This window comes from Panulirus ornatus, chromosome 12 (genome assembly GCF_036320965.1).
Source record: "Panulirus ornatus isolate Po-2019 chromosome 12, ASM3632096v1, whole genome shotgun sequence".
In the NCBI taxonomy this organism is placed as follows: Eukaryota; Metazoa; Arthropoda; class Malacostraca; order Decapoda; family Palinuridae; genus Panulirus; species Panulirus ornatus.
In genome coordinates this window covers 16,885,197-16,902,162 of record NC_092235.1, presented here as the reverse complement: position 1 = coordinate 16,902,162, position 16,966 = coordinate 16,885,197, and the positions used below count along the sequence as shown (strand labels likewise).

The window sequence follows — 16,966 nt, the reverse complement described above, 5'->3', positions numbered from 1 at the left end:
TTAGAAAAACTATGAAAGATGGTAAGAGTACTGAGCATGATTGAGTGATGATTGAATGGTTTCGACAGCGTCAGAGTGATGGAGTGGACTTGTCAGGTAGCATGATAATGGGCCAGGCTAAGTTGTTCCATAAAGAACTTGAATTACAACATGAGCGTGACTGTAGTGAAGGATTGCTTCAAAGATTCAAGAAGCGTCTTGGAATTTTCATGAATAAAGTGTGTGAGAAAAGCAGTCTGCGAACCATGAAGGAGCTGCTGAGTATATGGATGAATTTGCAAAACTCGTAGCTGACGAGCACCTCAGTCCTGAGCGGGTGTATTATGCAGATGAAACTGCACTACTCTGACAATGCACACCTAGGAAAATACTTACAACAGAAGATGAAGACCCCACAGGATTAAAAAAATCTAAGGACAGATTTACCATCTTAGGGTGCTCAAATATTTAATATTTGTTTAATTGAAATTTCTAGCAGTCCATAGTATACTTTAGACACATGGAAGATGTATGATTAGTGGGCTAGAGGTGTGTTGATGAATTGTTATTATGTGACCATGGTTGGTCCAGCAACATGGTTAACCTGGCAAGGATTTGGAACCAAGAGTGCCGGAAAATCGGTGGTGTACCTGTAATATATTGCTGAAATGAAGCCTGGATAGGGGTTATGAACACTAATGTCCACAGCAAACTCTCTTTAGGCTGAGGAAGGAAACTCAGAATCAAACATATTTTTGGATGTTTGGTATTATTAATGTTAAATTATATGATTTATAATTCTGTTTCGTGATTATTTCTTGGGATTTGGTGCAGTTCACCGCTGTCAAGCCATGAAAGCATATCCTCACACCATTCCGACTTGGGATCATCACCAAGCCTCTCCTACGGCATTGCTAGTCTTATAGCTGATAAACACCCATCATCTCATCATAAGTCTCACTCCTCATCATCTTCAGCCAACAGTTCCTCAACACAAGCAGAGGTGAGCTTTAACTTTTTTCTCTTTTTGTGCTGGCATTGGTTTTGACTTTAAGGGTAATTCTTTTTCTGTTTAAACTGGAAATTTTCCAGACAGTAATGATTTTCCAATACCTAGTTAAGGATTGGAAAATTACTAGCCTGAACACTTTTTTTTTTTTTTTTTTTTTTTCTTTCTTTTTTAGCTTCTGAATATGGATGCATATCATTTAAGTTGCCATGGTTATATTTAATCATGTTACTCTTGGTTAATAGTGGTTAGGAGGACAGTATGGATTTTTGTTTGTAAACATATTTGTTGAGGTGTGTAAAACTTGTAAAGTTTTAGATATTTGCTGAAAGTTATCAACATACAAAGTGTAGGAAGGTTAACTGGAGCTTAATGATAATGAAAGTTGAAGAAGGAAGAGGGTACATGGAATTCAAATCCAGTGATATAAGAGTAAGAAAGAAATGTCTTTCAGATTATGATATATGAAGTGCGGGATCACCTAGGATTAATGTAACTTTGCTTGACAGAGCCTGAAAGACATGTTTAAATGCCAGTCCAATCATTCTTACTGGGTCATGAGAAGGAAACTCAGACTTCTTTCTTTCGTACATGTTTGCTATTTCTCATGTGAGCAAGATAGCATCCAGAACAGATGACTGAGCTTTAGAGGAGAAAAGATCATCATGTGGCTCTTTCCTGTGTTCTTTCTTTTTGAAAGTAATGTAGTAGGGGAGAGTTTCCAGCCCCATTGCTCCCATCCCTCTTTGTCACCTCTTACGACAAGCTGGAGAATACAAGGGCAATGTTCTGTCTCCCCAGTCTCCAGGAATTTGAACTCGTAGTGTTACAACACATTATCTGCAAGTCACATAAAACTTTTTACGATAGGACTCTCAGTCACAGCTAAAAAGAAAGAAAAAGTCCTGTCTACAATTGAGCTTGTTCATTTCTAGAGGGCTCCTGTGTTGAAGAATGAAAAATGAATTGCTGGGTTGTGGCTAACTAGAGAAGTGTTAAGTAATGTGTAGTGCATTGCATTAGAAATGTCCATTATGTTTGTTTAAACATTTTCTTAGCTTCTATTTTTAGAGGAAAGTTTTTGAAACGTAAATGGGTAAAGCCACACTTTACACTTTTGATAGTGCAGGATACTGTTGTGGATGATATGGAGCAGGGTCAAGAGGAGTTTCATAATTTGTAATCACTGGCTAAGCAAAAGCAATTGGGTATTATGGAGATACAAAGATGTCATTTCTACATCTGTTTGATACAGATTCTCAGCAACCTCATGCTTCAACTGCTCAAGAGTGTAAAGATCTGGATGATAAATTAGGTTTAAAAACTTACAAAGTGCTATAGTAGTTGCCCTCCCTTGGATAGTCTGTTAATTTGACAAATTCTGTATTGTATGTTAGCATTTATCTTCCAGGAATGCTTACCCCATTAGTTTCATAGTGAATTTCCAGTTGCATTCTCATTGTCAATATTCAAGCAATATATGAAAATGGAAATTGGTTCAAAGTTAATGTTCCAAGGGAAGGTTGGGTCATAATTAATGTTCCAAGTGAATGTTGGTCTGTGGCAGGGATGTGTGATGTCACCATCGTTGTTCGGTTTGTTTAAGGTTGAGGTGGTGAGGGTAAATGTGAAAGCCTTAGAGAGAGCAGTGAGTATGCAGTCTGTGAGGATGAGAGGGGCCTGGAAAGCAAGTCAGTTAAGGTTTGCTACTGATACAGCACTGGTGGCAGCAGATTCAAGTGAGAAACTGTAGAAGTTGGTGTCTGTGTTTGGAAGGGTGTGTGAAAGATGGAAGTTAAGACTGTGAATAAAAGCAAGGTTATTAGGTTCATCTGAGTTGAGGGATAAATTGGTGGGGTATGAGTTTGAGTGGAGGAAATGCTGAAGAATGTGTGGAAAAGATCATTATCTGGGAAAGCAAAAATAGATATTATATGGATGGTATGCATGGGCTATGGGTAAGGCTGTGCTGAGGAGGGTGGATGTGTTTGAAATTAAATGTTTAAGGATGATATGTGGTGTAAGATGGTTTGATCGAGTAAGTAATGAAAGGGAAAGAGAGATGTGTAGTAATAAAAAGAATGTAGTTGAAAGAGCAGAAGAGGGTGTACTAAAGTGGTTTGGACGTACGAAGAGAATGAGTGAGGAAAGGTTGATAAAGAGGTTATATGTGTCTGCAGTGGAGGGTACAAGGAGAAGCAGATCAAATTGGAGGTGGAAAGACGGGGTGAAAATGATTTTGAATGATTGGAGCCTGAACATGCAGTAAGGTGAGAGGTGCACAAGGAATAGAGTAAATTGGAACAATGTGGTATACCAGTGCCAGTGTCGACATCCTGTCAGTGGACTGAACCAGGGCATGTGAAATGTCTGAGGTAAACTATGGAAAGGTGTGTTGGGCATGGATGTGGATGGGGAGCTGTGGTTTTGGTGCATTACACATGACAACTAGTCTGAGTGTGAGTAATTGTGGCTTTTTTTTTTTTGTTTTCTGGCACTACCTTGCTGAAGTGGGTGGTAGCGATGCTGTGTCCTGTGGGGTGGGTAGTGCCAAGAATGAATTAAGGCAAGCAAGTATGAATATATACAAGCGTATATGTCTGTGTATGATATGCATATGTTGATATGTATATGTGTGTATATGGGAGTTTATGTGTATATATATGTGTATATGAGTGGATGGGCCATTCTTTATCTTTCCTGATGCTACCTCCCTGATGCAGGAAACAGCAGTCATGTAAAATGAGAAATAAATGTTGATATTCATACGTATATATATATATGTGCATGTATGAGCGTATATATATATATATATATATATATATATATATATATATATATATTATTTTATTTATTATACTTTGTCGCTGTCTCCCGCGTTTGCGAGGTAGTGCAAGGAAACAGACGAAAGAAATGGCCCAACCCCCCCCCATACACATGTATATACACACGTCCACACACGCAAATATACATACCTACACAGCTTTCCATGGTTTACCCCAGACGCTTCACATGCCTTGCTTCAATCCACTGACAGCACGTCAACCCCGGTATACCACATCGCTCCAATTCACTCTATTCCTTGCCCTCCTTTCACCCTCCTGCATGTTCAGGCCCCGATCACACAAAATCTTTTTCACTCCATCTTTCCACCTCCAATTTGGTCTCCCTCTTCTCCTTGTTCCCTCCACCTCCGACACATATATCCTCTTGGTCAATCTTTCCTCACTCATCCTCTCCATGTGCCCAAACCACTTCAAAGCACCCTCTTCTGCTCTCTCAACCACGCTCTTTTTATTTCCACACATCTCTCTTACCCTTACGTTACTCACTCGATCAAACCACCTCACACCACACATTGTCCTCAAACATCTCATTTCCAGCACATCCATCCTCCTGCGCACAATTCCAGGCCCTCACCTGTGGTCCCCCAGGGGCTGTACGCCTCCCAGGGGTCATCTCCACCTTCCAGTCCCTCACCTGTGGTCCCCCAGGGCCTGTACGCTGCCCAGGGGCTCTATCCATAGCCCACGCCTCGCAACCATACAACATTGTTGGAATCACTATTCCTTCAAACATACCCATTTTTGCTTTCCGAGATAATGTTCTCGACTTCCACACATTCTTCAAGGCCCCCAGGATTTTCGCCCCCTCCCCCACCCTATGATATATATATATATATATATATATATATATGTATATATATATATATATATATATATATATATATATATATATATATATATATTTTTTTTTTTTTTTTCATACTATTCGCCATTTCCCGCGATAGCGAGGTAGCGTTAAGAACAGAGGGCTGGGCCCTTGAGGGAGTATCCTCACCTAGCCCTCTTCTCTGTTCCTTCTTTTGGGGGAAAAAAAAAAAAAAAACGAGAGGGGAGGATTTCCAGCCCCCCGCTCCCTTCCCTTTTAGTCGCCTTCTTCGACACGCAGGGAATACATGGGAAGTATTCTTTCTCCCCTATCCCCAGGGTGTTTTGAAGTGGTTTGGGCACATGGAGAGAATGAGTGAGGAAAGATTGACCAAGAGGATATATGTGTCGGAGGTGGAGGGAACGAGGAGAAGAAGGAGACCAAATTGGAGGTGGAAAGATGGAGTGAAAAAGATTTTGTGTGATCGGGGCCTGAACATGCAGGAGGGTGAAAGGAGGGCAAGGAATAGAGTGAATTGGAGCGATGTGGTATACCGGGGTTGACGTGCTGTCAGTGGATTGAATCAAGGCATGTGAAGCGTCTGGGGTAAACCATGGAAAGCTGTGTAGGTATGTATATTTGCGTGTGTGGACGTATTTATATACATGTGTGTGGGGGTGGGTTTCCAGCCCCCCGCTCCCTTCCCTTTTAGTCGCCTTCTACGACACGCAGGGAATACGTGGGAAGTATTCTTTCTCCCCTATCCCCAGGGTGTTTTGAAGTGGTTTGGGCACATGGAGAGAATGAGTGAGGAAAGATTGACCAAGAGGATATATGTGTCGGAGGTGGAGGGAACGAGGAGAAGAGGGAGACCAAATTGGAGGTGGAAAGATGGAGTGAAAAAGATTTTGTGTGATCGGGGCCTGAACATGCAGGAGGGTGAAAGGAGGGCAAGGAATAGAGTGAATTGGATTGATGTGGTATACCGGGGTTGATGTGCTGTCAGTGGATTGAATCAGGGCATGTGAAGCGTCTGGGGTAAACCATGGAAAGCTGTGTAGGTATGTATATTTGCGTGTGTGGACGTATGTATATACATGTGTATGGGGACGGGTTGGGCCATTTCTTTCATCTGTTTCCTTGCGCTACCTCGCAAATGCGGGAGACCGGCAAAAAAAAAAATATATATATATATATATATATATATATATATATATATATATATATATATATATATCTCCCTGGGGATAGGGGAGAAAGAATACTTCCCACGTATTCCCTGCGTGTCGTAGAAGGCGACTAAAAGGGGAGGGAGCGGGGGGCTGGAAATCCTCCCCTCTCGTTTTTTTTTGATTTTCCAAAAGAGGGAACAGAGAACGAGGCCAGGTGAGGATATTCCCTCAGAGGCCCAGTCCTCTGTTCTTAACGCTACCTTGCTAACGCGGGAAATGGCGAATAGTATGAAAGAAAAGAAAGATATATATATATATATATATATATATATATATATATATATATATATATATATATATATATATATATATATATATATTTTTTTTTTTTTTATACTTTGTCGCTGTCTCCCGCGTTTGCGAGGTAGCGGAAGGAAACAGACGAAAGAAATGGCCCAACCCCCCCCATACACATGTACATACACACGTCCACACACACAAATATACATACCTACACAGCTTTCCATGGTTTACCCCGGACGCTTCACATGCCTTGATTCAATCCACTGACAGCACGTCAACCCCTGTATACCACATCGCTCCAATTCACTCTATTCCTTGCCCTCCTTTCACCCTCCTGCATGTTCAGGCCCCGATCACACAAAATCTTTTTCACTCCATCTTTCCACCTCCAATTTGGTCTCCCACTTCTCCTCATTCCCTCCACCTCCGACACATATATCCTCTTGGTCAATCTTTCCTCACCCCAAACCATTTCAAAACACCCTCTTCTGCTCTCTCAACCACGCTCTTTTTATTTCCACACATCTCTCTTACCCTTACGTTACTTACTCGATCAAACCACCTCACACCACACATTGTCCTCAAACATCTCATTTCCAGCACATCCATCCTCCTGCGCACAACTCTATCCATAGCCCACGCCTCGCAACCATACAACATTGTTGGAACCACTATTCCTTCAAACATACCCATTTTTGCTTTCGGAGATAATGTTCTCGACTTCCACACATTCTTCAAGGCTCCCAAAATTTTCGCCCCCTCCCCCACCCTATGATCCACTTCCGCTTCCATGGTTCTATCCGCTGCCAGATCCACTCTTCCAATTGACTTGTCCCTCAACCCTACTGTGCCTAATAATCTTGCTCTTATTCACATTTACTCTCAGCTTTCTTCTTTCATGCACTTTACCAAACTCAGTCACCAGTTTATGCAGTTTCTCACACGAATCAACCACCAGCTCTGTATCATCAGCGAACAACAACTGACTCACTTCCCAAGCTCTCTCATCCACAACAGACTGCATACTTGTCCCTCTTTCCAAAACTCTTGCATTTAACTCCCTAACAACCCCATCCATAAACAAATTAAACAGCCATGGAGACATCACACACCCCTGCCGCAAACCTACATTCACTGAAAACCAATCACTTTCCTCTCTTCCTACATGTATACATGCCTTACATCCTCAATAAAAACTTTTCACTGCTTCTAACAACTTGCCTTCCACACCATATATTCTTAATACCTTCCACAGAGCATCTCTGTCAACTCTATCATAAGCCTTCTCCAGATCCATAAATGCTACATACAAATCCATTTACTTTTCTAAGTATTTCTCACATACATTCTTCAAAGCAAACACCTGATCCACACATCCTCTACCACTTCTGAAACCACACTGCTCTTCCCCAATCTGATGCTCTGTACCTGCCTTCACCCTCTCAATCAATACGCTCCCATATAATTTCCCAGGAATACTCAACAAACTTATACCTGTGTAATTTGAGCACTCACTCTTATCCCCTTTGCCTTTGTACAATGGCACTATGCATGTATTCCGCCAATCCTCAGGCACCTCACCATGAGTCATGCATACATTAAATAACCTTACCAATCAGTCAACAATACAGTCAGCTCCTTTTTTAATGAATTCTACTGCAATACCATCCAAACCCACTACCTTGCCGGCTTTCATCTTCCACAAAGCTTTTACTACCTCTTCTCTGTTTACCAAATCATTCTCCCTAACCCTCTCACTTTGCACACCACCTTGACCGAAACACCCTATATCTGCCACTCAATCATCAAACACATTCAACAAACCTTCAAAATACTCACTCCATCTTCTCACATCACCACCACTTGTTATCACCTCCCCATTTGCCCCCTTCACTGAAGTTCTCATTGATTCCCCTGTCTTACGCACTTTATTTACCTCCTTCCAAAACATCTTTTTATTCTCCCTAAGATTTAATGTTTTAATATATGATGGACAGTGCACATCATATCTTCACATTAAAACATCCATTTATTATCCAAATACTTGTGGAGGCAAGATGTAACGAGGAAAGATGGAGGTATGGATCTCCATGTGGGGGTGGTGGTCACCTGAATGACCAGTTGTTTATGTTTGAGATTTCAGCCAGCCACCGCAGGGAGGCAGCACCCTGGTGCCATTTCCTTTGTAGGTGAGGGTCAGCAAACAGTGTGAGATATATAAACTGCTTTTTGATAGCTGTGGACAGTACTCCTTATGTATACAGTGAGAAGGAATATGAATTATGACTTTGTTCGTGGTTCCCAGCCAGAGGGTTAGTAAGACTAAATAACATAATTTAGCCTGCACTCTTAGTGATTACAGATAGCCTAAGCTTTTACAGATGGTTAAGATGAAAATCTTTCATATGTTCATGTATGAAGTTGTTTGTAGAGCTTAAAACTGTACAAGGTGGGTCATTAGGTAGTCTGCAGTGCAGTATAAGGTATTTCCTATACTTTAACTGGATTTAGTCATTCATATACTTTAGCAAGATTTGCCATTTGCATCGGGTGTATCAAGTGCAAGCAACCTTTCAGCTCTCTCATCCATAGCCTCACCTATGTTCAATGTGCTGAAGTAGACAAAAAACATCACTATAATACCACTGTCTAATTCTTTACTATGTTGTTCCTTCTACTCCTCATTTTCTCGTCATTTGCTCCTCCTCATTCTCTCCTTTTCATTTCCTCTCTTCCTCCTTTGTATGAAAACTTTCTTATTACCCTTACGGAATGAGAAATAAACAATACAATGTAAATTTAGCCATGGGAACTCTTATGGTTAAGTTGTCATGAGTATTATAGATAACAGGGAGCAGTGTTACCACCAGGCTTGTTTTCTCAGGATTTTTTATACCTCATATCCCTGGGGATAGGGGAGAAAGAATACTTCCCACGTATTCCCTGCGTGTCGTAGAAGGCGACTAAAAGGGGAGGGAGCGGGGGGCTGGAAATCCTCCCCTCCGTTTTTTTTTTTTTAATTTTCCAAAAGAAGGAACAGAGAAGGGGGCCAGGTGAGGATGTTCCCTCAGAGGCCCAGTCCTCTGTTCTTAACGCTACCTTGCTGATGCGGGAAATGGCGAATAGTTTGGAAAAAAAAAGAAAAATATTGATAGAATGATTACTTTCCTTTTATTATGATCTAATCATTATGGTATGTACATATGAGTAACATTTATATGTATATTATGTATCTATAAGGAGAAGTAGGGAAGTTTTGGCTATGGTATCAACATCTACACAAACTGTAATACCTCCCTTATTGGAGGGTACCTGAGTATGATATGAACTATAAAGGCTTTTAGCACCCATATAACCCCTCCCATACCCTAACCCAGAACTTAACCCTGGAATTGTGGCAGGAAATTTCACTTAGTAAATATATTGGTTGGGAAGTTACCCAGGCAGGGAGAGTAGGTTAAACTCATGCCTTCCTGGTAAAGTGTATATTTTTTAGATTATGTTGATTTTTTTTTTCAACTATATGTACATTTTTTACGTAATATAGCTTGAAAGACATCTACCCTTTGTGCAGTGGCCCATTATATTATGATATATTTTCTTGTTTCTGCCCTTTTATTAGAAATGGGCTTGATGAAACTGCATTTGTCGTTATATCTTGAAAGAGTTTATATTTTTAGGAGCTGTAACTCACAGGCCTGAAATGTGATGTTATGTGTGTGTGTATGTGTATTTGTGGTGGTCGAATACATTGTTTAGGTAGTTTGACTTTCTCTTTCAAAATGCCTGATTTACAGGTTGGTTAAGGAGAGTAGCTTCCATGCAAAGGTTGCGTAAAGTAATTCATCTTAACCCTTTCACCATGGCAGGTATAATGTTCAGGGACCCTCTGTGGATTATTCTCAGTTTTTCTAAAGGATGTCTCCTTAGGTTTGTTATCATGAACAACTGAATACAATTCTCTAATTAATATGATAGACAACTCAGCCTGGTGAGACACTTTTATCTGTGATTCCTTTCATTTGAGTGAGGAAAGATTGACAAGGAGGATATATGTGTCAGAGGTGGAGGGAACGAGGAAAAGTGGGAGACTAAATTGGAGGTGGAAGGATGGAGTGAAAAATATTTTGAGCAATCGGGGCCTGAAATTGCAGGAGGGTGAAAGGCGTGCAAGGAATAGAGTGAATTGGAACAATGTGGTATACTGGGATCAACGTGCTGCCATTGGATTGAACCAGGGTATGTGAAGCGTCTGGGGTAAACCATGGAAAGTTTTGTGGGGCCTGGATGTGGAAAGGGAGCTGTGGTTTCGGTGCATTACACGTGACAGCTAGAGACTGAGTGTGGCCTTTGTCGTCTTTTCCTAGTGCTACTTCGCTCTCATGTGGGGGGAGGGGGTTGTCATTTCATGTGTGGCAGGGTGGCTATGGGAATGAATAAAGGCAGCAAGTATGAATTATGTACATGTGTATATATACACATGTGGTTTGGGAATGTTTTGGGAGTAAAGTCAGGGATTGGTGAGAGGACAAGAGCAAGGGAAGGAGTAGCACTACTGAAACAGGAGTGGTGTGAGTTTGTGATGGAGTGTGAGAAAGTAAACTCTAGATTGATATGGGTAAAACTGTAAGTGGATGGAGAGAGAGAGAGAGAGATGGGTGATTATTGATGCCTATGCACCTGGGCATGATCATGAGAGGCAAGTGTTTTGGGAGCAGCTGAGTAAGTGTGTTAGTAGTTTTGATGCACAAGACAGGGTTATAGTGACGGGTGATTTGAATGCAAAGATGAGTAATGTGGCAGTTGAGGGAATAATTGGTGTACATGGGGTGTTCAGTTTTGTAAATGGAAATGGTGAAGAACTTGTAGATTTATGTGCTGAAAAAGGACTGGTGATTGGTTTAAAAAGACAGATATACATAAGTATACGTATGTAAGTAGGAGAGATGGCCAGAGAGCGTTACTGGATTACATGTTAATTGAAAGGCGTGTGAAAGTGAGACTTTTGGATGTTAATGTGCAGAGAGGTGCAACTAAAGGGATGTCTGATTATTATCTTGTGGAAGCGAAGGTGAAGATATATAGAGGTTTTCAGAAAAGAAGAGAGAATGTTAGGGTGAAGAGAGTGGTGAGAGTAAGTGAGTTTGGGAAGGAGACTTGTATGAGGAAGTACCAGGAGAGAGTGAGTGCAGAATAGAAAAGGGTGAGAGTAAAGGACATTAGGGGAGTGGGGGAGGAATGCGATGTATTTAGGGAAGCAGTGATGGCTTGCGCAAAAGATGCTTGTGGCATGAGAAGAGTGGGAGATGGGCAGATTAGAAAGGATAGTGAGAGGTGGGATGAAGAAGTAAGCTTATTAGTGAAAGAGAAGAGAGAAGCATTTGAACGATTTTTGCAGGGAAATAATGCAGATGACTGGGAGCTGTATAAAAGAAAGAGGCAAGAGGTCAATAGAAAGGTGCAAGAGGTGAATAAGAGGGCAAATGAGAGTTGAAGTGAGAGAGTATCATTAAATTTTAGGGAGAATAAAAAGATGTTTTGGAAGGAGGTAAATAAAGTGCATAAGCCAAGGGAACAAATGGGAACATCAGTGAAGGGGGCTAATGGGGAGGTAATCACAAGTAGTGATGATGTGAGAAGGAGATGGAGTAAGTATTTTGAAGGTTTGTTGAATGTGTTAGATGATAGAGTGGCAGATATTGGGTGTTATGGTCGAGGTGGTGTGCGAAGTGAGAAGGTGAGGGAGAATGATTTGGTAAACAGAGAAGAGGTAGTAAAAGCTTTGCGGAAGATGAAAGCCGGCAAGGCAGTGGGTTTGGATGGTATTGCAGTGGAATTTATTAAAAAGGGGGTGACGGTATTGTTGACTGGTTGGTAAGGTTATTTAATGTATGTATGACTCATGGTGAGGTGCCTGAGGATTGGCGGAATGCTTGCATAGTGCCATTGTACAAAGGCAAAGGGGATAAAAGTGAGTGCTCAAATTACAGAGGTATAAGTTTGTTGAGTATTCCTGGTAAATTATATGGGAGGGTATTGATTGAGAGGATGAAGGCATGTACAGAGCATCAGATTGGGGAAGAGTAGTGTGGTTTCAGAAGTGGTAGAGGATGTGTGGATCAGGTGTTTGCTTTGAAGAATGTATGTGAGAAATACTTAGAAAAGCAAATGGATTTGTGTGTATGATTTATGGATTTGGAGAAGGCATATGATAGAGTCGATAGAGATGCTGTGTGGAAGGTATGAAGAATATATGGTGTGGGAGGCAAGTTGTTAGAAACAGTGAAAAGTTTTAATCGAGGATGTAAGGCATGTGTACTTTTAGGAAGAGAGGAAAGTGATTGGTTCTCAATGAATGTAGGTTTGCGGCAGGGGTGTGTGATGTCTCCATGGTTGTTTGATTTGTTTATGGATGGGGTTGTTATGGAGGTGAATGCAAGAGTTTTGGAAAGAGGGACAAGTATGCAGTCTGTTGTGGATCCAAGAACATAATCTCGGAAAGCAAAAATGGGTATGTTTGAAGGAATAGTGGTTTCAACAATGTTATATGGTTGCGAAGCGTGGGCTATAGGTAGAGTTGTGAGGAGGAGGGTAGATGTGCTGGAAATGAGATGTTTGAGGACAATATGTGGTGTGAGGTGGTTTGATTGAGTAAGTGATAATAGGGTAAGAGAGATGTGTTGTAATAAAAAGAGTGTGGTTGATAGAGCAGAAGAGGGTGCTTTGAAATGGTTTGGTCACATGGAGAGAATGAGTGAGGAAAGATTGACCAAGAGGATATATATATGTCAGAGGTGGAGGGAATGAGGAGAAGTGGGAGACCAAATTGGAGGTGGAAAGATGGAGTGAAAAAGATTTTGAGTGATCGGGGCCTGAACATGCAGGAGGGTGAATGGCGTGTAAGGAATAGAGTGAATTGCAACGATGTGGTATACCGGGGTCAACGTGCTGTCAATGGATTGAACCTGGGCATGTGAAGCGTCTGGGGTAAACCATGGAAAGTTCTGTGTGGCCTGGATGTAGAAACGGAACTGTGGTTTCGGTGCATTATTACATGACAGCTAGAGACTGATTGTGAACGAATGTGGCCTTTGTTGTCTTTCCTAGCGCTCCTCGGGCACATGAGGGGGGAGGGGGTTTTTATTTCATGTGTGGCAGGGGCTATGGGAATGAATAAGGGCAGACTATGAATTATGTATATGTGTATATATGTATAGGTCTGTGTGTGTATATATATGTATACGTTGAGATGTATAGGTATGTATATGTGCTGTGTGTGGACGTGTATGTATATATATGCATGTGTATGGGGGTGGGCTGGGCCATTCTTTTGTCTGTTTTCTTGCACTACCTCGCCAACGTGGGAGACAGTGACAAAGTATGAAAATATATATATATATATCCCTGGGGATAGGGGAGAAAGAATACTTTCCACGTATTCCCTGTGTGTTGTAGAAGGAGACTAAACGGTGAGGGAGCGGGGGGCTGGAAATCCTCCCCTTCCATTTTCAGTTTTCCAAAAGAAGGAACAGAGAAGGGGGCAAGTGAGGATATTCCCTGTAAGGCTCAGTCCTCTGTTCTTAACGCTACCTCGCTAATACGGGAAATGGCAAATATGTAGGAAAAAAATCCTCCCTCTCTCTTTTTTTTTTTTTTTTATATAATTTTCCGAAAGAAGGAACAGAGAAGGGGACCAGGTGAGGATATTACCCCAAAGGCCCAGTCCTCTGTTCTTAACGCTACCTTGCTAACGCGGTAAATGGCAAATATTTTGAAAAGAAAATTATATATATATATATATATACATACCTACACAGCTTTCCATGGTTTACCCCGGACGCTTCACATGCCTTGATTCAATCCACTGACAGCACGTCAAACCCTGTATACCACATCGCTCCAATTCACTCTATTCCTTGCCCTCCTTTCACCCTCCTGCATGTTCAGGCCCCGATCACACAAAGTCTTTTTCACTCCATCTTTCCACCTCCAATTTGGTCTCCCTCTTCTCCTCGTTCCCTCCACCTCCGACACATATATCCTCTTGGTCAATCTTTCCTCACTCATTCTCTCCATGTGCCCAAACCATTTCAAAACACCCTCTTCTGCTCTCTCAACCACGCTCTTTTTATTTCCACACATCTCTCTTACCCTTACGTTACTTACTCGATCAAACCACCTCACACCACACATTGTCCTCATACATCTTATTTCCAGCACATCCATCCTCCTGTGCACAACTCTATCCATAGCCCATGCCTCGCAACCATACAACATTGTTGGAACCACTATTCCTTCAAAGATACCCATTTTTGCTTTCCGAGATAATGTTCTCGACTTCCACGCATTCTTCAAGGCTCCCAGGATTTTCGCCCCCTCCCCTACCCTATGATCCACTTCCGCTTCCATGGTTCCATCCGCTGCCAGATCCACTCCCAGATATCTAAAACACTTTACTTCCTCCAGTTTTTCTCCATTCAAACTTACCTCCCAATTGACTTGACCCTCAACCCTACTGTACCTAATAACCTTGCTCTTATTCACATTTACTCTTAACTTTCTTCTTTCACACACTTTACCAAACTCAGTAACCAGCTTCTGCAGTTTCTCACATGAATCAGCCACCAGCGCTGTATCATCAGCGAACAACAACTGACTCACTTCCCAAGCTCTCTCATCCCCAACAGACTTCATACTTGCCCCTCTTTCCAAAACTCTTGCATTCACCTCCCTAACAACCCCATCCATAAACAAATTAAACAACCATGGAGACATCACACACCCCTGCCGCAAACCTACATTCACCGAGAACCAATCACTTTCCTCTCTTCCTACACGTACACATGCCTTACATCCTCGATAAAAACTTTTCACTGCTTCTAACAACTTGTCTCCCACACCATATATTCGACAGAGCATCTCTATCAACTCTATCATATGCCTTCTCCAGATCCATAAATGCTACATACAAATCCATTTGCTTTTCTAAGTATTTCTCACATACATTCTTCAAAGCAAACACCTGATCCACACATCCTCTACCACTTCTGAAACCACACTGCTCTTCCCCAATCTGATGCTCTGTACATGCCTTCACCCTCTCAATCAATACCCTCCCATATAATTTACCAGGAATACTCAACAAACTTATACCTCTGTAATTTGAGCACTCACTCTTATCCCCTTTGCCTTTGTACAAAGGCACTATGCATGCATTCCGCCAATCTTCAGGCACCTCACCATGAGTCATACATACATTAGATAACCTTACCAACCAGTCAATAATACAGTCACCCCCTTTTTTAATAAATTCCACTGCAATACCATCCAAACCTGCTGCCTTGCTGGCTTTCATCTTCTGCAAAGCTTTTACTACCTCTTCTCTGTTTACCAAATCATTTTCCCTAACCCTCTCACTTTGCACACCACCTCGACCAAAACACCCTAGATCTGCCACTCTATCATCAAACACATTCAACAAACCTTCAAAATACTCACTCCATCTCCTTCTCACATCACCACTACTTGTTATCACCTCCCCATTTGCGCCCTTCACTGAAGTTCCCATTTGCTCCCTTGTCTTATGCACTTTATTTACCTCCTTCCAGAACATCTTTTTATTCTCCCTAAAATTTGATGATACTCTCTCACCCCAACTCTCATTTGCCCTCTTATTCACCTCTTGCACCTTTCTCTTGACCTCTTGTCTCTTTCTTTTGTACATCTCCCACTCAATTGCATTTTTTCCCTGCAAAAATCGTCCAAATGCCTCTCTCTTCTCTTTCACTAATAATCTTACTTCTTCATCCCACCACTCACTACCCTTTCTAATCAACCCACCTCCCACTCTTCTCATGCCACAAGCATCTTTTGCGCAATCTATCACTGATTCCCTAAATACATCCCATTCATCCCCCACTCCCCTTACTTCCATTGTTCTCACCTTTTTCCATTCTGTACTCAGTCTCTCCTGGTACTTCCTCACACAAGTCTCCTTCCCAAGCTCACTTACTCTCACCACTCTCTTCACCTCAACATTCACTCTTCTTTTCTGAAAACCCATACAAATCTTCACCTTAGCCTCCACAAGATAATGATCAGACATCCCTCCAGTTGCACCTCTCAGCACATTGACATCCAAAAGTCTCTCTTTCGTGCGCCTGTCAATTAACACCTAATCCAATAACGCTCTCTGGCCATCTCTCCTACTTACATACGTATACTTATGTATATCTCGCTTTTTAAACCAGGTATTCCCAATCATGCAGGAGATGATGGGCCATTCTTCATCTGTTTCCTGGTGCTACCTTGCTGATGTTGGAAGTAGCAATTACGTATGATAAATGGCATTGTTGGGATGGCTTTTAGTAGGGCCTCAGCTGCCCTTGCTGTCTTATTTAGCATAAAAAAGAAAATATTTGGGTGGGTATAGGTCATGGAAAGGAAACAGTTTTGGACTATATACAAATATATACTTGTGAATGTGCAGAGCAGGGCAGCTGGTTGGATGTCTTGTCATTATTTGGTGGAGATAACTGTGAAGACTTGTTTAAGCTTTAGGTTAAGAGGAAATGATATGGGTGATTTAGGTAAAGAGGAAATGGTATGAATGAGAAGAGGTTGGTGAAAATTAGTGAGCTTTGTAAAGAGGCTAATGTGAACAGATGCTTGGAGATATTGAATGTTGAATGGCAAGATGTTCATGTTGAGTTTATGTCAGTATGAAGTGAATGCATGACAAAATAGAAGTAAATGTTACTTGTCTCGTATAGAAGTTGCATCTTGGACTGAGGGGTCATCTTATGTGTTGATGATGTCCAAAGCATGGATGAGAGAGTATATAATTCCTATA

General features: G+C 41.6%; 1 protein-coding gene across 33 annotated transcripts in view; it reads left to right on the top strand.

The window, feature by feature from the left end:
- tou (bromodomain adjacent to zinc finger domain 2B toutatis) overlaps positions 1-16,966 on the top strand; it is a 1,094,933-nt gene that overhangs the window by 548,593 nt on the left and 529,374 nt on the right. For all 33 annotated transcript variants that reach the window (XM_071667361.1, XM_071667356.1, XM_071667362.1 and 30 more), the window contains one exon: positions 814-982. In XM_071667361.1, coding sequence (XP_071523462.1) covers positions 814-982 — 169 coding nt within the window. The remainder of the gene's footprint in view (positions 1-813; positions 983-16,966) is intronic.